Source organism: Lutjanus erythropterus, chromosome 2, assembly GCF_056507025.1.
Source record: "Lutjanus erythropterus isolate fLutEry1 chromosome 2, fLutEry1.hap2, whole genome shotgun sequence".
NCBI classification, from domain to species: domain Eukaryota; kingdom Metazoa; phylum Chordata; class Actinopteri; order Lutjaniformes; family Lutjanidae; genus Lutjanus; species Lutjanus erythropterus.
The window spans coordinates 26,732,147-26,756,071 of NC_139318.1; the positions used below are offsets into that span (position 1 = coordinate 26,732,147).

The 23,925-nt window shown below is 39.3% G+C and overlaps 1 protein-coding gene across 2 annotated transcripts in view; it reads right to left on the reverse strand.

Annotated features, from left to right (window-relative positions):
- ca16b (carbonic anhydrase XVI b) overlaps positions 1-23,925 on the reverse strand; it is a 143,179-nt gene that overhangs the window by 2,740 nt on the left and 116,514 nt on the right. Inside the window, exons 12-29 of one of the 2 annotated variants that reach the window (XM_084735435.1) lie at positions 23,100-23,835; positions 20,792-20,930; positions 16,890-16,928; positions 15,786-15,877; positions 12,644-12,735; positions 9,536-9,632; positions 9,336-9,418; positions 8,778-8,912; positions 8,534-8,668; positions 7,119-7,291; positions 6,845-6,980; positions 5,516-5,662; positions 5,001-5,094; positions 3,740-3,816; positions 3,444-3,572; positions 2,470-2,616; positions 1,624-1,766; positions 112-247 (exon numbers count right to left, since the gene is read on the reverse strand). In XM_084735435.1, the coding sequence (XP_084591561.1) occupies positions 112-247; positions 1,624-1,766; positions 2,470-2,616; positions 3,444-3,572; positions 3,740-3,816; positions 5,001-5,094; positions 5,516-5,662; positions 6,845-6,980; positions 7,119-7,291; positions 8,534-8,668; positions 8,778-8,912; positions 9,336-9,418; positions 9,536-9,632; positions 12,644-12,735; positions 15,786-15,877; positions 16,890-16,928; positions 20,792-20,930; positions 23,100-23,835 (2,730 nt within the window). The remainder of the gene's footprint in view (positions 1-111; positions 248-1,623; positions 1,767-2,469; positions 2,617-3,443; positions 3,573-3,739; positions 3,817-5,000; positions 5,095-5,515; positions 5,663-6,844; positions 6,981-7,118; positions 7,292-8,533; positions 8,669-8,777; positions 8,913-9,335; positions 9,419-9,535; positions 9,633-12,643; positions 12,736-15,785; positions 15,878-16,889; positions 16,929-20,791; positions 20,931-23,099; positions 23,836-23,925) is intronic. The other variant, XM_084735426.1, reaches the window with a different exon arrangement.

Sequence of the window (23,925 nt, forward strand, 5' to 3'; positions counted from 1 at the left end):
ACAGTCAAGTTGCAGAAAAAGAACAAAAACAAAAGCTGAGCTGAAAGATACTGTCGTGTGCAGAGAGCTGAGGTGAGCTTCAGAATCGGTTGATCCTGTCTGTGAACTTACTATATCAGTGAAGACTCCCGGCCTCATGAGATTGATCATCTTAGCCACCTGGTAGATGTCGACCACCCCCTCGTTCTCCAGCTGCTGGGACAGTGTGGTGAGGGCACAGAGCATGCCTGCTGACACCGCTCCATACCTGAGGACATGCTCAACATCAGCTCTGTCTGTCTTAATGTCCAGGAGTTCGAAAACAAATCAAAGATTGAGGAGGAGTGTTTCCACCACAAATGACAAGGCGTTGGGCTGTTACCAGTTTCAGTGCTTGGATCTCATCAACAACTTAACTAATTTCAGACAGAGAAGTTGAATTAATATGTACTCTGCAACCTGACAATTAGCTGCCAAAATAAGATAACACTACAGCAAATGAAAGGATAAATTCTGATTGTTAGCAATTAACATCCCGTCATGTTAACATCTGGTGTAAATAAGTGGAGAGACTGACTGTCTTATTATTTAGTCTGTGACAACTTCAGATACAGCTTTAAGTAAATGAGGGATGATGTGTGATTGATTTGTCACGACCTTCAGTGATGAAGACTATTATTCAGTTAGCTATTGTTTTCATAAATAGTAGATGAGGTGCTGAAAGCACAGAGGTCTGCATGAAGAAACACTGGGAACAACAGCGGAAGTTGTTATGGTTGCCTGGTTACTGAGAGACTTCAGAGTGGTGTTTTTGTTCATCATGGTAACTGTAGATTGTCAGTGCTGGGTACACAAAAGGACTTTCAAACCCCGAGCCACTGAAAGCTCTCCACACTGAGTGACATATTTCCCATCGTACTCGTACAAAGGCTACATACTTAAAAAACAATTCAAAGGGAATCTAGCATCTCAGGGTTATTCTGCTCCTTCTGAACCCTTAAAACCAGATCCAGATGCTTTATTTAACACAGAAAACAATAAACATAATAAAAATCAAACATATTAATCTACAGAGTGCTGGGCTAGTTTATGAATTCTTTGTCTGAGGAGTATAAACTGAACCATGATGACAACTAATTTCTTTATGATCTCCAACTTCAGTTCCATGGATCAAGGTTATTATAATTAACTAAAACTAAAAATGAAATATTCGATTTTAGAAAAAAACAAAACTAACAAACGATATTGTGAACTTGCAAAAACTAAACTAAAATAAAACTATACAGAAAATGTCTTTGGTTTTGTCAGTTTGGTCAAATTTGTCAACACAACAAGCATGACGACGTCCATATGACTGTGACCCAAATGCCTTTATAAAGTGCTTGTATTGAATCAACAATTCTGAACTTCTTAAATCTTGCCCCTGACAAATACCCCTCCATCTTCAAAAAAATAAAACTAATACTGAGACGAATAAAAAACAAAAAAAATCTAGTCTAATCTGGACTAAACTGGACTGACAACAACAATTAAAAACAATAAAAGAAATGAAAAATACAAAAATATAATAACTTTGCCCTGAATAAAATCCTCCCGACTTTCCCTGCATTGACAGAGGACGACACAGAGTCAAGACAAACGTACTCATCGTGCACGATGGTGGGACCGTCTCGAGTCATGGCCTCCTCCTTGATCACACTGATGAGCTCGAAGGTGCTGCTGAGAGGAGCGTCAGGGTTGGGCCATTTAGGGCACTGAAAATGTCTCACCTCCAGGACGTAGTCATCCTGCCGCGCACAGGAGAGGAGCGTCAATCCAAGCAATGCACGTACAGACATGACGGGACATAAGTAATGTGATGCTTCTGTGGGACGGCACACGTCAGAGCAATCAAACACCAGGAAGAGCCGAGAACTCCTGCCTTGTGATGCTTCATGTCAAAATAATCAGACCAGTGTCCACATGTGTCGGCAAGTTAAATGTAAGACTTTTTAAGGCAAACATGAAATTTAATGTTTTATAGGTGACAATTTGATTTTAAATAAAAAGGTAAAAGCCATCCTGTCTGATTTAGTCTACAGACAGTTACTCCACTTTTTACAGCTCATCTTTTCTCCAAATATTGGTGGAATTTTACAACGTTTTCAATATTAGTCCTCATTTATAACATTTGGATTCTGAATAGGGAATGTGCAGAATCTATGGTGATCATCATGGGACAAAGTTTTTAATATAAATAGCAAAATCCATAAAGACTGTAACAGGATAACTGATGCATCTGAATGATGATGATGAATCTTGGAGTTAACTTTAGATTATGTTCCCAGCATTTAATAAACAAATATTTAAGACCTTCCCAAACAATATATAAGACTTTTGATACTTCTTAAGGCCTTTTATTAGTAAATGTGAATTTAAGACGTTTTAAGGACCTGTAGCCACCCTGTCAAACATTAAGTCATGTATGTGACAAAGCAGAGCTGCAGGTACCTGTGTGGCCTCTAGGATGAAGTCATGGATGATGATCTGCTCCTCGTTGGAGAGGCACAGTCTGTCCTTACTGATGAGTGTGACAGTGAAGGCAATGCAGTTCATGGCCTCTTCTCGACTCGGCCAGTAAACAAACTCATCCTCAGCCTGCAGAGAAACAACAGCAAGTTAAACAAGTTTTGTTGCAGGTACATCTGCTTCACTTATTCTCAACAACTGGGACAAATGATATCCGACCAAAAAAACTTTAAAAATGATTACTTACTATACACTGTAATTCAGTTTTTCAGTGAAAATTTATTCTCTAAGTTTTTTAATTTCTAAACTTGCCCTGTGCCAGAAAACACCCTTGTCCCAGACAAGAATTCACAACTTCAAACAATAAAAAATGTGTTAAAAGTTCTAAAATTGAAACTAACATTACATATAACTGATAACACAGGTATGGGGAAAAGGAACTATTAGAATATTTTTTAAATACAATTTCAATGAAAATGTTGGCCATTTAAAGTTGTATCCCAGATTTCCATCATCTGTCATGTGTCCTACTTTTATAAAAAAAGATTGAATTGGGCATAAAAAGGTTAATTAATTTAAACTCTGCTGTGTCACTTCCGGGTTTTAAAAAAGGCAGGAATACAGCTCAAGCAATGGTTTGCTTTGATAAATTGATTGATTAAATACTATTTCTGTCAGATGTGTCTCAACCAACACATGTCAACTCTGTAGCCTTTTTAAATCAAAGCTAAATAAGAATTATGGTTTTAAAAATGTTAAAATATTTTTAGTAGCATTGAGAGAACTCTGAACAACTTTAAAAAATAAAAAGGCTGCTCACTATGTGCTGTCAAAATCTTTAGTTGCAGTCCAACAGATTTCTCATAAATCAGACAAAGCTGATCAACAGAACAAATAAAACTGAGAAAAAAATATCTGTAAAAAAGAAACTTCTCCTCAGTTTCAGGGTTGCTTACCAGGCCCTGGTTGTCAGGCAACATGACAATAATTTGAGCGTTATGGTCCCAAATCATCCTCCAGAAGTCTGTGGTGGTGTGGGGTAAAGGATGCTGGGTAATGATGAACTCATTACTCCTGAAGTAACCCTGAGGTGACAAAAGGTGAGCTGTTAGCTCCTCTAAAGCTCAGACCACTAACACACATGCATGGTTATCAAAGCTGACTGACTATTGGAAAACTGTAATCATCAAATGTCAGATCTGTCAATAAAGTTCTTCAAAATCACACAGCGAGTCAGACCATCACACTGTACCATTATGTAGGATGCATTAATATAATCTGTTCCTTTCATTCCAGGCAGAGTGGTGAGTCCGACCCTCGCTCGCTCCGCTGTGGAGAGGCACAGAGAGAAAACACATTTAATCGCAAACCCAGGGCGTCTATAATATCGCACTGGCTGATAATACACACATTCATTACCAGTCCTCTCTGTTGCTATAGTAACAAGTACCTCCTGTCCCCCCTGTCAGAGTGCAGAGAATGCATAGAAAGATTAACTTATAGGATTATGGAAATAGATTCTAATTTTGGACTAGGAATTGTCTTTACTAATGTACTGACTGAAACAGGAAAATGCAGGATACTACATTAGCAAACATCACGACTCTTATTTTCTTCTATTTCAATTCAACAGAGAGCAGATTTTATTTGTAGAAAATGCTTTTTAGTTGTGTCCAAATGTAATTTTATACTTAATTAAACTTATTGGGACAGAATGACTCCTTCGGTCTTTGTGCTGCACACAAAATAAGCAAGACCAACGATATGTGATAAAAATCAAATGCATCTAAATCTACACAGTGCTGTTCTACCTTATGACTTGATATCAGGAGAATAAACTGAACAATGATGACAACAGATTCCTGTATGATCTACAACTTTTATTCCCTGCATCAAGGTTATTATATTTAACTAAAACTGAACTAAAAACTATAACTAGGTGTGAAAAAAACATTATTTTACTAACTGAAAAAATAGACTTAAAAAAACAATGAAAACTAACTGAAACAACACTGTGTACTTACAAAACAAACAAAAAAAAACATAAAAATACAAAGGGAATGTATAAGTGAATACCTCCCCTTTCTCTGGGTGCAGAGAATGAAAAGAAAGATTAAGACAGAACTTATAGGTTTATGGAAACAGATTTTAACTTTGGACTATGGCTTGTCTTTAATGGTGTACTGACTGAAAAATAGGAAAATGTAGAATACTACATTTGGAAAGGCTCTGAATCTTATATTACAAACCAACACAGAACAGATTTTATTTGAAGAAAATGCTTTTGAAGCGCCCAAATGTAATTTTATCCTTCAAAATTAAGCATGCTGCTGCTGTATGACTCCTTTTAAGACAGATACCCGTATCACTTTCGGTGTAAACCAACTTAAACCAGCCCTCCTGATGCCGCTGAAGGCAGACTGCAGCGGCTTTACATGTTCAACATGACCTTGCGTCTCCCAAACCTCAGCTCCACTGCAAATGTGCTGTGGTAAAACAGATAAGATACTCACAGGGAACCACTGAGGAATTGCGGTTCTTCTCCTTGTTGCTGTCTTTGTGGGCGCTGAAGCACTCCACAAAGCGCGTGTTGCACTGAGTCAGAAGCTGGCGAGAGAAAATCTGATTTTAGTCACTGTAAATTAAAATCAAACATGAAAAATAAATATATATGTTGTTTAACACCCAAGATTAACAGCAAGTCTTTCACATTAATAATGAGCATGTGACGCTCGGGAGGAAGTGACATTATGTGCAAGCAATTAGTTTCTCTCTCCTGATGTCGAGAGAGCAGGAGCTTGATGAAACATTCATCAAGCTTTGCACGAGGCGGCAGGGGACAGCATGACTTTATTACAGCCAACATCAGAGACGCTCTCAATCTATTACCGTCTGCAGCTGGAAAAGTCACCATGCACGTCGCTAACAAGGTTCTGATCCGAAGACTCAATTTCAGCTGCTGGTGCAAACTGCAGACGCTGACAGCTCCTCTAACCGGACCAGTCCGACTCCCAGGAGGTTTACTCACCCTGAACTGCTTCTCCAGCTGTGTGCGGCCTGACGAGTTGGGCGTGAGGATGCTGTTGACATAACTGTGCAGCTGCCAGGCAGGCACCTCTGTCTCTCTGCTCAGGATGTTTTCCATCAGAGCATCGTGGATGAAAACATACTGCTCCTGAGGGGAGAAAAATTATTAAATTAATTATGAAATCATATGAATAAATACAGACAAAATGAAAAACAGAACCCTGAAACCAAATCCAATTCATTTTTAAAAACTCAGCTTGCAGTGCATTTCATCCTGCTTTTTATTCTAGTCATTTTTATTTAATTCCAGCAGTTGTTAACAGGGCAGAGACAGTTGTGTGACTGAATGTTAATTTATTCAGATGGAAGCAAAAGTCAATCACAGCTAGTCAGCCTTTTTGTCCCTGATTGACAAAGACTGTGGTGACAAGTAGTAATTGGGAGAGAGGCATTCTGACATAAAAACAGACAATGAAATTAAATAAATAAAAATGACCTGACATCAGTGGTAGAGGGATCACACACATCCTTTACTCAAAGGGAAAATTCATCGCTTTTCATGTTTTCATGAAAAATGAAAACGTTTTCATGTCCAGCCAGTGTTGATGGTAAATGCAATAAATTCCTCAGTGTTGCTATACTGACCAAAAAAGTCAAGTTCTCTAGCTTGCAGAGCCATGATGTACCAGGACACATTGTTTCAATTGCCACGCACTATGTTCTTTGTGTCTAGGAGCCTTTATTTTATTGTTTTTCTCAGCTACATTGTAAATGTATTTCTGAGTTAAAGGTTGAATGAATGATTTGCATGTGAGCTTCTGACGCCCGTGTTGCTGTGTATCACCACCTTAGCGTGCAGCTACTATTTTGTTAGCCAAAACACGGTGTTAAGTAACAAAATGACTCCTCTAGCATGCCGCTTGGCTACCCAGAGACAGAGACGAGAAATTTCCTCACTGTGAAATCACTGGATACAGGAAGAACAACAGATTTTGCAGGAGAGCACAGCTTTCTTGGCTATTTTAGCACACATAAATTATTGCTTCAACTGATTTACCATCAAGACTGACTGTACATCCACATGAAAAGTGTTGAATCTAAAGGGATTTAAGTAAATATAGCAATACGACAGTCCTGTGTCCACATTCTTAAGTAGAAGTACTAGCATCAAAATATATTTAAAACACTGAAATACCTATTATTGTCTTATTGTAGAAAATTTACACTGTTCACTTGATATAAGTACTCCAATCATACATGACCTTTTAACTGTAAGAAAAGCAATCCAGTTTCACAGCATACTGTGCAGGACCATTATAGGGCTTCTTACCTCAGTCTGAACCAGGTAGTTGCGTTGTGTGCGGATATGTTTCAGAAAGTCCAGGACGCTGACTGTGCTTTTGTCCTTGATCTGCTGTAGCATGCTGTCAATGACAATGTAGGTTCCTGTGCGCCCAACCCCTGCACTGAGGAGCACAGCACAGACCAATATGAGCATAATGGCAAGCCCGTAGAGGGAGCTGTTAAGCAAATCAGCAAGTATGAGCATCCAACACTCATACGTAACATTCGTTTAGTCCAGGAGCACGGAATTGAGTGTTTACCTGCAGTGTACGAGGACAGGGCCCATATCTGCAGTGCGAGCCGCTGATGAGCGGTTGATGAAGGTGAGGACAGGGAGGGTGTACTCTGGTACTCCCATGTCAGGCCACTGCGTGTAGTGATACTGGACCACGATGCGCTCATTTAACTTCCCCTTTGGGTTCCCCTTCTGACCCTAGAACATGATAGCAGAGGTGAGCCTGGTGAGAACACAATGTAGACTCTTATTTATTTTACATGCAGGATGTTATCATGGACCCAGTGTGTCAGTTGTCTTAAGCACGGAGTAGACTTAGCCTAGTAACAACAGAAGGCTTTTATTATATGGGACATTTAAAGCAACAACTATTTAAAGCATTCAAACAGAGATGTTACTAAACATTGCAAAGCCAGTTGAACCATGGTAAAAAATAACTCGATAATATGGGGCTCCTTCAGATTCAAGAGTATGAGAGACAATATGGCCAACCCAGCTCATTTTAATCACATACAAAAATAACACAGTCTATTTAATCTTAAAATGTTACATCACTAACTATGAATATTTAATAAATAAAACAAAGCTTAAGTTTAATGCATCACTTGGCCCCTAAACTCATTATTTTTAGAAGTTGTGTTATAGCCTGTTTCTTAGTTGATTGGTTTTGATTTGCTGGTATGACTGTTTCTTCGCAACCGATTAACAAATTACTAATGTTCAATGACATTCCTGACAGGGACACCACAGGTAAACTGTTAAAATTTTAACTAATATATATCACCAGAAAACATCCTGAGTTCATTACTTACTTTAAGAGATTTATTTTTCCTATTACAGATTTTCTGAAATTTCATGTTTAAAAATGCCGATGATGTATTATCTAATTAAATATGTAGTAATTTGCTTACATTTCCTGAACAGAAATCTGAATATTGGATAAAGCCAGATAAAAATTCTTGTTTCATTTTATATGAACAAGCCCTTTGGTAAAAACCTTCAGAATACGCTTGTCCTACGTAAGTGGTTCTAAGATTTCTGGCTCAGAGTCTGAGAAAAAATTACTTTTGAGAAAACAGCCTTTAAAGATAAGTATTGTAAGATTCAATACATTTTATCATGGTAAAGAACTTGAAATGATCATGAGGGAACTTTCCCAGTTAAATACTTACTCTTACTCTTAGACAATTTTTTTTTAATATGCAAATGAGACATTATCTAATGCTAATGTTTGGTTTATTTAGGAGAAATCTACAGGCGCAAATAGACAGTGTAGTTTTAAAAAAAAAACAGCTAATTGTGTATTTTGGAGGTTTTCTTTGCACTAGTCTGAAAAAACTGACCATTGCACGTAAAAAAACAAACAAACATGCTTTTGCTTGTAGTGTCTTACCTTAAATTTTAATGGTTTATTGCAGCATGTGTCTGACACTTATTTACCTTTTTAACTTTAGTATTCCTTATAAGGAAGCGCCGCAGTGTGTAGCAGGCGTGCACTTTGGTGCTTTTCAGCGTCACCACAATGTTTCCATACTGCTCGCTGTTCTCTGTCGGCCAGTACTGGTCACATTTCCTCTGAAAAGACACGACAGACACAGTGAATGGTACACCACCTCTGAAATACTGTAATCTCTGTGAGGGCTTCTATGTTTTTTACTTGTGCAAATGATTCAAGTGAACCTACTCTGCCTTTCTCCACCAGGTTGGTGATCATGATGATGATTCCAGTGTTCTGCTCCCAAACCATTCTCCAAAAGTCCTCGAATGTAGACTTGAGAGGACCCTGAGCAGCGATATAAGCTCTGGGCCGGTTGTAGCCCTGAAATACGAGAGTGGTGGAATATATTTACTGGTAAGATGCAATCAATACTGTATAAATTACACACAACCCCTGATGTAGCTGATATGACCGGTTTACTGACACCAGACATTGGTAGGTCATGAAATACACTCCTTCAGCCGGCAGAAATGGTAAATATTTATATATTAATCAATGGTTTTTGAAACTAGATACCCAGTGTTTATTGCTCTGCCTGTTTGTTTTATGATTTTGATACTTCAATTAATATTTTAAAGAAAGATGTCAGCATGGCATTCAGCACTATGAATAATTCTTTTTGTTTCTTTCAACACAAGGCCATGTAAGTGGATTTCACAACTTTTCGAACACGAAAAAAGAAAACCAAACCAAGGTGTTCACAGACAAAACAACGGAAAACTTTTAAAAAATAAGCGAACTAACATCTACATAGTTGGCATTGATGTAATCCGAATGTTTGGCATCCTTCCCTGCCAGAGCTCGTAATTTCACCCTGCTGTGGTCATCTAGGGAGAGCATCGACATATTTGTGTGAGTTATTAACAGGATGAAAACATGTTACAAAAACATTATTGGATTCTGCAGCAGAAGACATCATAATCAAGATTTTACAGATGACTCACAGGCCACGATGTTGATGTATCTGTTTTTGTGCTTGTTGTCAGGATGATTTGAATGTTCTGCTGTGATTTTCAGGTCCGCTGTGGAGCGTTGGACCTCCTGGAGAGAGAAAAAAATAGACAGATGGATTTTTATTAAACAAGAAAAGGCGATTCAATAAGATCACCCTCTCTGAGGAAGTTCTGCTTACTTAAACTGTTATAGTGCTTTTGTAGATTTCATTTTTCATGATACTATTGGTCTTTAAAAAGGATGTTTTTTTTTTCCTTTCTTGACAGGACCACAGCAGTGGTCTTAAGTTGGTCTTTTTCTCATCTTGATGTTTCCATGAAATCAAATATATTTAATACCACCAGAGTGCTGTGTGCTCTCTCCAGAACCAAACCGTAAACCAAGTAGTTACTTTGGTAAGAGCCAAAAATACTTCTCAAACACCATCATACACATGATAGATGGTGAATTAACAGTGTTATGAGTCGATGTTTAATTTTGAGGGCATCTGATCAACCTGCCAGCCTGCATTTTACTAAGAAGAAATCACAGTCACCAAAATAGTGCAGCTAGCCAACAGAGGCTGGTGGAGTTGAGGTGAGCCAGGTAACAAAAAGTGAAGTTTGTCTGGAAATATAAGTTGTCTTTATGGATAATAGTGATGCCGAACTGACAGAAAAACTGTTGACATATCACACCTTTTATCTTGTGTTTCTAAAGTTGTGTGTTTTTATGGACATGTAAGAAATTGTTAATATGTCATATTGCCTAAAGGGAGTTTGGTGTAATATTTTCCCTGGAGATCACAAGGAGCTTCAGTTTAATTCAATGTGCTCTCATGTACATTTTTTAATATTTTGACAACTACAGAAAGACTCGGTAACTGCTAAAGTACAATAAGCTTGTCTGACACTGACTGCTGTTAATTATTGGCTTGTTAATTGTTCAAGAATGTGTGTATTGACTGCTGACAGTGGGTGAGTGATCAGGCGAATTTACAGAAAATTGTACTCAGAAAACACTGACATAAGAGCATCCATTTACTGCGTTCTGCAATTAGAAACTTTCTTTCTTAATTACAGAGCATAAAGCATGCATAGAGCAGAGGCTGAGGAAAAAAACAGCACTCTAATATTCTGGAAGTCATATTATAGACACCACTGACTGTAACACAAGGCCACATTTATGCACATTGACCAGTCACAGTCCAGGCACATACTAGATTTTGAGCCACTCTTGTTTCAAACTCACCACCTGTATAAGGAGCTCAGAACTCAGGATAGACTGCAAATCTAAACCTCCAGGAGGGATTCAGCATCTTGGTCAAGGGCACCTCAGCAGAGCAGATGCTTACTGCCATTGGGACTTGAATTCAGGCCTCCAGTTGGACAGACCTCTTTTCATCCTCCTCTTCAGTATGCCACACCACACCCACCCACCCCCTAAAATACAACAATCATTTCCGACACAGCTTCATTGCGCTGCGCTGAAAATGTATGCATACAAGCTTCACATCAAATGACCCCAATTAGAAGGAATCCTCCAGGGGTGAAGCTTTTTGCCTCGTTTCTTAACCTGGCTGCACAGAGAAGGTGTTCCCATCCCGTCAACCAGCAGACAGACCTTCTCTAATTAATCTCTGTCTCTCTTGATCTTTTCCCTCCGTCTTTCTCTCAAACCATCTGCTCAAAATTAGCAATCCTGCATACAAACACGTGCATTAAATAATCTCTAACCGCAGCTCAGATCCAGGCCTATTTGCAGACAACATGTGCACGGTAGAGGGGGAGATGAACTCTGCTGAATAGGCTATCAGTGCTTACTCAACTCCAGGAAAAAAAAGACAAATGTACTTCTATGTATTCTGCAGTCTTAAGGGTTCTTTCACACCTAATTTGTAAAGTTCAAGTCAAATAAACTCTTGCGTATTTGCCTGCTTGGTCTATTCCATTAGGCTGGTGTGACAGCTGTAATTGGAAAGTGGTGCGGACCAAAGAACCAAAAGACTGCTTTAAAAAGGAGGCTCTGGGTTTGTCTCCAAGAAGACTGTGCTGAAGTTTGTTTGCAGTGTAAAAGAACAGATCAGTCACTGGATTTTATGATCGTACATAGGTAGGTAATTTTAGATATTGCAAAGGCTAAAACAACTAATAAATCCATCCGCTGATTGTAAAGGAAACGGTCAACCTGTGTAGAAATATCTTTGTTGTAAAAGGGGATATAAAAACTAACCAAATAAAGTTTCAAAAAATGAAAAAAGAAAGCAATCTTATAAAGGGATAGTAGTAGCCTAACTGTGTTTTTTTAGAAGTTTATCAATAAAAAATTTGTGTTGTTTTTGTTTTGTGTGAGCTCTCCAATCCTACTGAGCAAGTATTGAATCTTGACTCTCTGATCCCCCTGTAATACTGCAGTAAAAACCCAGTAAAAAACCCTCCTTTGGTATCCATCACCATCACATACATAAGGTGCAGCAAAATACTGCATGATTTGCCATCTGTCACCAATCAATGAGTCCCCTGTTGGTCTTTATGGCTTCATTTTTACTTATGTTGGTTAGTTTGTATTAAGTCAATGTATACATGAAGCAAAGCAGAAATAAAACACAGCAAAAACAAGTCTTTTTTTCCCCCTTTACATGGACCAACTGAGCACAAGTCTAATGTATCCCCTTATACCCCCACCAAGGTCACTCAGGTCCTCAGACCAGCCACTTCTGGTCATCCCTCAGGCTCGGAGGAAGCTTGGGTGACCGTGCCTTCTCAGTGGCCGGCCCCGCTCTGTGGAATAAACTGACCCATCACATCAGATCTGTCCTTTCTATCGAGTCGTTCAAAGCACAGCTCAGGGCCCACCTCTTTTCTTAGGCTTTTGAATGCACACAAAGTGCTACCATTATTTGGCCTGTCATATGGTTTTTATTTGTCTGTATTACGCACTGAGTTTATCTTGATCTCTGTTGTTCACTCTGTTGCCCTGCTTTTTTCCTGCCTATTGTTTGTAGTAGTCAGTCAGTTCTGTGTCCCTGTTTATGTTGCTTTAATCATGCTGCAGAAATGAACTGAACTGAACATAAGAATAATTAATTTTTTCATGGTGAATCATCATTAAAAGTTTACCTCAAACTCCTCAGAGAATCCTTGCAGGTTGTTTTTGTAGAGCTCCATGACGTGTTTCACAAAGTGCTTAACGGGGATGGCCTCCATGTCATCTGCAGGAGAAAACACAGAGCACTTAGCAACGTGTCCAGTAATGTATGTGTGTAGTTTGTGGGGTGACAGTTTTTATCACACAGCTTTCTTGAATACTCCATTCTGACTGGTCGACTGCAGCATTTTACAGTCTGTTATTTCTGAATAGCAGACCACTGCTATGAATAACAGACAGCTACTATGGATGCAGTTCAGATTATAGATCCTGGAGGCCTTACTGGAAACAATAAACTAATTTTTAAACAGGAATTTTGGATCAAATTATTTATTTTTTAATATGTAGCAGTGTAATAAGCAGGATCATGTACACTGAATGAGTAACTGAGGCAAAACAAACCTCTTCAGGGTGATTCAAGACCCCACCACATCACCATGTCAGGGTTTATTTTGCCACAATGACCACTCACTGTACTTGATCCCTCCTGTGTTTCTAGCCAGCATGTATTAAAAGAATGGGTGTACATGCATGAGTGTGTTGGCAATATACGCATCTAAATCACAGTCCCCATAGAGACAGAGCACATTTAAGCCCCACCCACACTGCAGGGGAAAACAATCCATGGCTCCCCATTGAGTTGTACTGTGTGACGGTGCATCTTGTCACTTTCTGTCTACTTGGAAAACAGAATAATGTCTACAAGGTACTGGAAAGCAATACCAATAAGTTAAAGAGCCCAGAACTTATGTTTTTATATGCTACCGAACTGTAAACACAAGGCTTTAAGAAGACAAAATTAAATAAAGACATGAGATGTCAGCAGGATGAATAGAAACTCAGACACTCAGTAATGTTATGCCTAGATTACCTACAAACTGCAGAAATTCAAGATAACTTGGCTTTGATCTTTGTTAGGTTAAATGATAATCTTACCTGGTGATGTGTGGTCAAATAGTTGTTCATATTAAAGTATTTCACCTCTGAACATTCAGTGGGATCATTTTTTTTTATTCAGAGGGATCATTTATCACAGAAAAGCAAGGTTAGGAAACTGAGGTTTACTGGAAATACTGAGTTTGTCAGTTTAACTTTTCCTCTCTGGTAGACACAGCCTGCTAAAATAATCCATTAATGTGCTAAAATATTTTTAGTGAACTACAGTCACTTTGTTAGCAAATGTAATGTATGGTTGTGTTACATCAAATCAGTCATGACAATAGGGGAAAAAAAAGAAAATATATATTTTTTTTAGAAAAAGAGCCAATTCTTTGCTGTTTTAACAGACTAACCTCTATCACAAATGTCTAGGATTTGGTATTTTGAGCATTTATATGAGGAAGCATCTGTCTTGTCTGAGCCAAATCAGCTCCAAATCACACATGAGGGATCTCAGTTAAGGCTGGTCACCACCACACTGGGACAATAGTGCAGGGGACCCAGCTGTCATCGCTGCTGATACCGGCCAATGTCTTAACTTATGCACAGTCGCAGCTGGGGCCTTAAGGGCTCTTACTTGCCTCAGTGGTTGCAGCATTAAGGTGAATTCATAAATCATAATCTTGCTCCCCTGTATAAGTGAGACTTATCAGACTAATCACTTCATCAGTAAGGTTCTTGATGAAATTTGGCTTTAGTCCAGGTGCTTCTTGACTGGATTCAAACTGTATAGAGGAATCTTCATGTGCGCCTGCATGTCACACGGCACCATGTACAATATAAAAACTTCTACCAGTGTTCTCATTCTGTCATCCTCCAATTTAAACATGAAGTCTACAAATATGTATAAAGACAGGCCATTCAAATTATGAGCCCATGAAGTCTCTGTTCTCTGGATTTCATTTTCTTGCACATTTTCAACTTAAATCAAGTCAGTCAGAATATATGTGCTGTAAGGAAAGTGCAAGTGTTTCTAAGAGAGTAAAAGAAAAGGCAAAAGACAGCAAAGAAGGATTAGGAAGAAAGGGATGAAGAAATAAAAAGAACGGCAATAAAAACCTAATGAATGTGGAGTCGATAGTGATATCTGCAGTGCTCTTTAACTATGATATCACGGCCTTGAAAATGTCCCCGGGCTTTAAGCGACTGTGAAAGTTAAGTCAGATATTGACTAGCTGCCACTGCTCTGCTGCCTGGAACATTAAAGGCCACAAAAAGCCGGTCACACAGCTCCTACAGAGGTGCTCCCACAGTCATTTCACATGTAAATCAACAGAAACTGAGCAAATGTAAACATTAAGCTAACAGAGAAAACCATTTGAGAACAGTTAATGGCTGCTCGTGGATGTGGCCTGTGTCAGTGGAAATACATCAAGCCAGTCAAGATTCCTTTGATTTTTTTTTTTTTTTTTGATTCTCCGTTTTACTTCTCACTTTTCTAGGTTTTTGTCCATGTACCCTCCAGCACCCTCAAATCAATTCACCATTTATTTAAACCATTTATCTGTTTTTAGCAAACTACTTCAACTGTTTATCCATTAATATTTGCTATTTCATCATTTACACATCACTTTATGCTATATGTTTTAACTATTTATTAATTAATGCTGGGTATTTGACCATTTATCCATGATTTCTATCCATTACTTAAAGCTAAATATTCTAATTGTTTGCTTGGCAGCAGTCCACTGTTTTAATGCTATTTAAACAAACAGATTTAGATAACTGTTTTAACTGTTTATCTATTACTTTTAGCTAACTGTGAGCTGCTCTCTGGCCCAGGAGCATGTTCTACTTTGAATGGAAGCTCATCTCTGCCAGTAAAAGAAAAAAATATTACCACAGTAAGTCAGAATTATGAGATAAATTTGGAGATAAAAAGTCTAAATTATGAGGGGAAAAGTCAGAAGTTTGAGTTAAAAAGTCAGAATTAAGAGATAAAAAGGCAAAATCATGAGTAAAAAGTTGGAAAAGTAAACACAAAAGTAACAACTTTCTTTCCACATACATCAAAATAACTTCAGAATACTCCCTGTGGTAACATTACACAAGTACCACAATACAAGTACCCTTAGCTGGGAATCACTGATCTGTTAAAGTGCAACACAGAGAGAATTCCATATCTGAACATCACATACAGAAATATTTGAATATAATGAAGGAAAGTCCGCTCACCTGGTATAGGGATGACTGGTATATTTTCATTGGCCACCACTCGTGGAGAGCTGCTCTCCTCCACATAGAAGTGAGCTGTCTGGAAAAATCTCCTGCAGGGACACACAGAGAAAAGTACAGTGAGATGCCAGAGGAAAGTCTATTAGGAAGTCGTTATCCCATTGTTCTCAGATCCTGTCTGTCAACATCAGCATCTAAAACGTTGAATAGAATGACACGGTAACAACAGAAAAGTGCTAATGAAAACCCCAGAGTAGTCGGGACACAGCTGATCGCACACAGAGCAAGCGGCTCCTGGAAACACAGTCTGAGCTGACTACAGGGAACAGGTAAACAACTCGTAGCGACACACAGCGCCGAGCCAAATTTAGCTCTTTATTCAAACTGAAGACAGCTAATCCAAACACATACTCTCTCTTCAGGGCACCACTTTCAAGAGGTCCCATTCCACTTCCAGGACAACAAAATCAACTTAAAAGGGGCATTTTTCAGGTGAAAATGTGTGGGAATGCTGCCAGGAGCAGCTGCTCAATACACAGATGTTCATATGGTAACTTGCAATGGAAAAAGTCGTGACCAGATGAAACTTTTTACATTCGTTATTTATCAAAAGATAATTCCTGTTGTTTAGGAAGACAAACTTTTTGCTTCCTTGTTGGACCGATATTTTAAACAGCTCATGGTGCAAAATTCACAGACTGAGAAAACCGCAAATGGTGTCAAATCAGTACCAAACGCTCATAGGCTGAAGGCAGCCATGATCTTCAGAGAATATCTAAATTATTTCCAAGGATATAGCCTTGGAAAAAGATGAGTTGAACAACTGTTTTGGGTTAAAATACCCCACATTCAAGACACCCTGAGCAATAATCAACAATTAAAAAAAAAATACATCTTTTAAATGGAATAAATAAAAAAATAATAGAATTACTCGCCTGTAAGTGAGGAATCTTTAAGGTCCTGAACACCTCGCACATCCTCCCCAGCCTCCACCCCCCTCACACACACACACTCACACACACACTCACACAATGTATAATAATGAATGCATATAAAAGACCTAGGTTTCACCCCAGTGCCAACATTTCCCAGGTTTAATCCTACCTGTACTTGAAGCAGAGGAGGGAGCAGATGCTTGTCATTCTTTAACAGAGATCGAACAAAAATGAAAAAAAAAAGCCTTCACTGCATTTAAAAGATATAGAAAGAGGAAGAGAGAAAGAGAGATAGAGGGAAGGGTGAAAAACAAAAAGGGAGGAGAGAACAGCTCCCCCCTGGCTTGCGTCACAGCTTCCTAATCTAATGGCTCCCCGTGGGTGCAGCTAACTAACCAGCATGGTCAACACCTCCTCCCTGATTCTCTCCTGTGGTCTCAGTAGAATAGTTTTTGCTTTGGGGGAATGGAAACTGGGATGAAATGGGCTTTCTGAATGGATGTCAGTTGTAAGAGAGAGACATTCCATTTAACACTGTCATCAGCGGCACTCAGCCACTAACATGAAATGTGATTTTTTTTTCCCCTCCCAGTTGAACATCTGTGAGTTTTGAACAAACACCTCGAGCCTCTGAAGCTTCCAGATGTGTACTGTAATGCCAGCAATTAAAGCCATTGTAGACTGACTCATAACGGCAAAATGATCAAGCTAAAATTAAGACAAGGGTGTAATAGGAGAAATCATTAATATATTTGCTGTAATAAATCATAAAATGACCAGGATATGTCGTCAGAGATCAAGGAAACATGCCAAGTTGAAGTACCGGCTTCTCTGGATACAACGCTACAGACTCCTTTAAAATTCTGTTCTGGTCTGTTGCGTTATTGTTAGGTGTGGGAGAAAAAAAACGATTCTTAAATTAGCATCACAACTGCAGTAATATTATCTTAAATTGATCCATTTTACTTCACATGCTTCACATAAAAGGGCATACTAATAGGTCCAGCTACAGCAACCTCAAAAGAGTCAGAGCTCAAATTCAAAATTCTCAATGGGAAATACAGCCACCATCTGGAGCAGACACTGCCTGCAAGGAGAGGGCAGCACATATATTTATATTTTATTTATTGCTCACTACTTGATGAGCAGGAAAAGCTATATGTCACTCTTTACTCCAGAAAGTATATTTTTTTAATTCATTCCATTGTACATTTCATTTACCAGTTTTATATGCAGTCAGGGTTTTGAAGATCAATTTCATATGTGAGGGATGTTAGTCGTATGTGAAGGCTCATACTTGTGCTGTGTGCAGTTTTGAAGGGCTTTATTCATTTTTGGGTAGCATTTCATGCATTTATTTTATGGCACTGGCTGAGCAGGAACAGCTTGATGTCTTAATATCAGCACCCAAATATAGTATGAAATCAGAAGATAAGTGTATCGTCTCAGCTCTAGTTATTGTTTGCCCATTTCACATAGATTACAGCTAAAATTAATGCCAAATGGTCACTGAATGAATTCGAGTCTGTTTATGAGTCGTAAGAAATCACTCAATAATCATCAATAATCTCTTAGAAGGAGTCGATTTTTTTAATTGTTAAACTGACCAGTTTGTTAATGGAAGGCAGCCACTGAACTCAATCTCCAGAGCGCACAGAGTCAGAGCAGCGGGCTTTTGTTTTCAGGACAACGGGCTTAACATTGACAGACAACTGACAGTTACAAACAGCTGATCGACTCACAGTGTAGGATGCGCGAGAAACAACTTGAATCAACCACAGACTGTATATTTATTAGAAATTCAACCTATTTAATGTCAGAGATATAACAATATATCATGTACTGAAATAATGTTATACGGTTAATTTTTTTATTTTATAAAAAATATGCTACTGACACATTTTTGCACATGCTTAGGCTACTTGGCTAGTGGAGTTCATCCAATAATGAAAGTTTAAAGGAAAAAAAATTCTGAACAAAAATATGCTCATGATTTATGACTAAAAAAAGTAATTTTTACCAATTCATTACTTCTTTTGTCATCTTTGATTTTTAATATTAAGATAAATCTTGTATTGTGAACCTTTTATTGTGGTATTATCACACCTTGACTTTTTGGTATAGTCTGGTCCCTATTAATATACAGTCTACAACTCCAGTACTCATTTTTGGAAGCATAATCGTTACAATTTGCTCCTTTAAACTTCAAAAGATCATCTATGAATCAAATGTTTTAAATTAACATTTCAAAATCAAATTGATTGTGATATTGAGTTGTTAATGACCAAAACATCTGTGAGAAGAGAAACTCGCTGGCTTTAATAGCTGCACTGTCACCAAGAGAGACTACGCATGAAGAGTAAAGAGAGTGTGAACGGGTTGATTTCATCTTCCATCATGGTCCTTTCCCCCAGGGGAAGCAGCCATTGTCTGCGAACTGTCAGAGTTGTCACAACAGCAGCTGTGACGGCCATTTCTAATCCAAAAGCTGCCCCTGTGCTCTTCTTCTCAAATACCTCGACTCTCTCAGTAATCCATCCACCATTTGAACACCGCCACAGTCATCCTCTTTTCAACTGTCTGTTTTTCAAACACCTCTATGGAACCGATAACCAGGCTGTTATTTATACCGCAAGCTTACATTATTTTAACACCACAGAATGCCAATGTAAGGTGTTGTTGGCACATAAACATTTGCTGTAGTGATCTCACACTTAAACATAAATAGGAAAAGAATTTCTAAAATGCATTTAACACATTTCAAGTATTAACAACAAAAAATCTCTGACTGCAAATAAACAAAATGCTATCCAACTATAAACAGACAGTAAATATGCATGGGACCAGCTGAGGAAATGGTCCATAGTGCTATTTGTAACTCATTAACCATCCCACATGTGCCAGTGGCCTGGCCTGTGTAATTACTGGGGCTCCAATAGCGTGGCTGGAAATTAGCCCAGCAGATGAAGACACAGCTGGGACCCCTGCCGGCACTGCAGGCCCTTCAGGTCTCCTGACCCTCACCCCAGTGGGTGATGAGGCCTGATGTACGACGTGCTGGCAAGCCTTACTACCAGGCTGTTTGAGAGTGGTGCACACACGCATGCATAAAATTCAAAAGAGATGGGCTTGAATGTAGAGCAGACTGACGGGAAAATCCAGACATGCATGCAGGCGTGTCACTTAACCCAAAATGTGAGTGTGAAGAAATTTATGGAGGGGGGGCTAGGGAGGTATCAGCGATACCTTTATCAAGATAAGGTATTAGGGTCATTTTCCCCAGAGTAACTTTGGCATCTGTATTTTTTACTTAAAGGGATAGTTCACCCAAAAATGAAAATTCAGTCATTATCTACCCGCCCTCATGCTGATTAAAAGTAGGGTTTAGTTGTTTAGTCCACAAAACGCTGCTGGAGTTTCACAGGAAAACAGCACTGCAGAATCTCCCAGGCAAGATCAGTGAATGATGACCAGTTTTCAAGTGGAAAAAACATAAAATGCATCCATACTGCTCATCTGGCATAATCCAAGTCTCCTAAAGCCCAAACATGCTGTTCGCATGTCACACCACACACAGTTCTGATGGCGTGCATGCACATGTGAACACGGCTCCAAGCTAAGGATCTACAGCGAAGATTCTGGCTAAAAACATGGTGTAAATAATGTCTTTCAAGTCAACTTGGCATGTTGTGGCTTTAGGAGACTTGGATTACACCAGACGAGCAGTATGGAGGCATGTTATGCGTTTTTTCACATTTGAAAACTGGTCACCATTCACTTACATGGTTTGGGAGATTCTTCAACACTGTTTTCCTGTGAAATTCCAGCAGTGTTTTGTGGACTAAAAAACTAAACCCACCCTTCAATCGGCATGAGGGTGATTAGATAATGACTTAATTTTCATTTTTGGGTGAACTATCCGTTTAGAGCTACTGTGGCTTGTAGAAGACAATTACTAATATTTTAGAGTAGATATTTATGATGTTTTAAATGTTATATACTGCTGAAAAGGGGAAATTAAAGAAAAAATGTATAAAGCATGCTGTATTGTTGTAGGCATGTTGAACTCACCTCCAGTAGACCATCACGATCAGCAGCATTATGAGGCAGAGCAGAGTGAGAGCTGACACCACCACCAAGGGTACAATCCACACCATCCTGCCCATCCCTGGGTGAGGGGCTCGGGTCACGTTGGACAAGGCAGTCCTCTCTGGAATTTAACACATGCACATTAATACATTCCTAAAATAATGTACTGAAAAAAAAATCCTATGTGCTATGAGTAGGATTTCTATGAAGAGTTTTGCTTGTAGACAAAATGAGACAATCTTGGTTAAAACTGGTGTTGTCTATGTGATGCTTTCAGATCCATGAGAGAGGGGAGGGGTGCATTAGGATGCAGTGCTGCCTGCAAAAATGTATTTTTTTGATGCTACCACTGGGAGTCACCAAATTAACAAATATTATACACCAGTGGTTCTCAAACCTTTTTTCAAAAATGTTCCCCCTTTGATTTTTTTTTCCAGTACACCTGACCAGTATAAAGAGGTTCAATACAGTGTCAGCTTGTTGAAGTAAATCCCATTAAACATTTTTTTCCTGATTCTGATGGTAGATGGTAGTAGTTGTTGGTTGGTTTCTTTTTCCCCTTTGGTTTAAAGGCAGTTGACAGTTTTTAGTAGTTAATGGCTGCACAGAAAATAAGAATATTGAATATATAATGTGGTTTAATTAAACTTACATTTACATTTCTATTGAACAGATTTTAATACTTTTAAGTTAAGAATTAACCATGACTGATATTTTCAAAATTGACTTTTTTCGTTTTTTAATCTCACCCCCTGCAGTACCCCTGGAGGTGCTGGTACACCTTTTGAGAAGCACGGTTCTACCCCACAGGGGCTTTAACCTTCACCATTGTATGTCTTATGTCAAATCCTACTCCACATCTACTCTGTCATGGTCATAAAATGGTCTCACAAGTGATAAAATGCTGGAGGTTACTGTAAAGAGTTTGCATCCAGAAGTTCAAGCCTTGACAGACCAGAGTCCAACCTGAGCCTGGTCAATGTTTTTGATCAGTTTTAGACAGCCAATTAAGAATAATAAACTTATAGGGCTATGATAATAAAACAAAAAACAGTTCAGAACATTTGCCTACCTCATCTCCAGAATGGCTGCCCATTAAATGTTATGGAAGCAAGTTCAGTTGAAATCTTTGAATCAAGACTGAAAACTCTCCTTTGTTTGCTTCACTGCAGTCTACCCTTGAACAGGGGTTCTCAAAAAAAATAAGGAGAAAAAATATACTGGACTATGACAGGATTTGAACTCAACACACTGTGCCTTCTGGCTCAGCATCACTGCCTGGCACTATGAATCCAAATTTAATGTTTTCAGGGTCATATTTCCTCATCACACACTTTGGAGGTTGTACCGGCACAGAGTTATCTCTCACATCACTTCTTCATTTCAAAACCCAGTCCATGTTGGGTCACTGCAAGGGAATGTTAACTAGCTCACAGTTGCAAAAAATGTCTTAATGACATGGTGCAATTGCTACTAAATCAGAACTAGTCATTGAAATCATGCATTTTAAGTTGTCTGGTTTTATTTACGTGAATTCTTGTGCACATTTAGATAGAAAAATAACAAGCTTTGCAAAAAAAAAAAAAGTCTAACCATTTGACAGTACTGCTGTCTCTGGGGGCCATGAGACAAGAGCTCTGAGGAGCAGCCTACTGGCTGAGAATGGGTGCCCTAGAACTCGGTCATCACTTTTTCAAACATCCCTTTAATATTGATTTTTAATGTGGTTATTTTATTTTATCTGTTATTGAAAGGTGCATTGGGACCATGCTGCATGGTGATTCTGCACTTCAAATAAAATAAATTGACTGAAAACACACTAATTAGCCTCATTATGAAACACATATCACTTGAGCCTGATCCTGATAAAATATAATTGTGATAAAAAAAAAAAAACTGTTTAAAAAAAGTCAGGCAAAAAAACCTTCAAAAATGCTCTCCCTTGGAGCAAACTCAAAGGAGTTCCTCGAGGCAGAACCCCTATGGCAGACGGCTCACTTGTGCCTTCAGGCCTCAGTGTTGTAGCGACACAAAACCCTGGAGCTTTATCTTTGACTGAGATGATAACTAGTGTAGTTTCTGCCTTAAATCAAGTTATTTGTTATGCTAAACTGGGCTCCATAACTGCTGGGAGTGTTGACAGAATTGCGCTTTGGAAAAAAGCCTTGGAAGATAGCTGACAACAAGAGAACAAACCTGACTGAGAATTTAAATGGGATGTTTCTTTTTGGGAAGGACGTTGAAACTGAATATCATGTAATATCTTCACGGGAGCGAGAGGTTTGCTCACCAGTGTGGACGGAGAAAGGCCAGACAAGGCCGGTACTGATCTTTGGAGACACTGTGGAGCTCTGGGGAATCTGCATCTCTGCGCTGTCATTACGCGGCTCCTGAGAGGAGACCGTGTTTACATCTGTGGGATTCTTCTCCTCGTTGACCAACTGGTCATCGCCGGTGCTCACAGGTTCTGTGGTGCCTTTGACCGTCGGCTTCCCCTCTCCTTTCTCTTTGGCTGTGGATGCGGGGGTGGGGATTAAAGGCTCTTTGGCCACAGTACTATTTGCCTGCTTCTCCTCATTATCAGGCGCAGTCTTGTTCTTTCTCTTCTTCTCATCCTCTTCCTCCTCCTGCTCTCCTTCACCCTCCTTCTCCTCCTCTTCACCCTCACGTGTAGCTGGGTTCTCTTCAGATGGGGCATCTGTTTCGGAGCCCTGGGCTGGTGCTGCCTGCTCGGTGCTGGACTTTGCGGGTTGGACGGAGGGACGGGTGGGGTTCTGCGTGGCTTGGGGTGCCTGTGTGGGCCAAACAGAACTTGGCAAAGACGAGATGACCCCGCCGCCTACGCCCAAGCCTGCCAGCAAGGTGCTTGTCACCACTGATGCCACCGTGGCCTGGCTGCCGCTAGAGGAAGGGCCCATCCCCGTTGCCATGGAGACAATGGAGAAGTGGATGCCAGAGGACGTCCAAGTGGAGGAACCGGAGCTGATGGGAGCCATGTCTGCTGAGGACGCCGGAGAAATCGTGGGCTGTGGGAGACAGACAGAGAATAAAAGAACAACATGAATGTAACTAACATACAACAAGAAATTTGCACTGTAATCTACTAGTCAACTTAC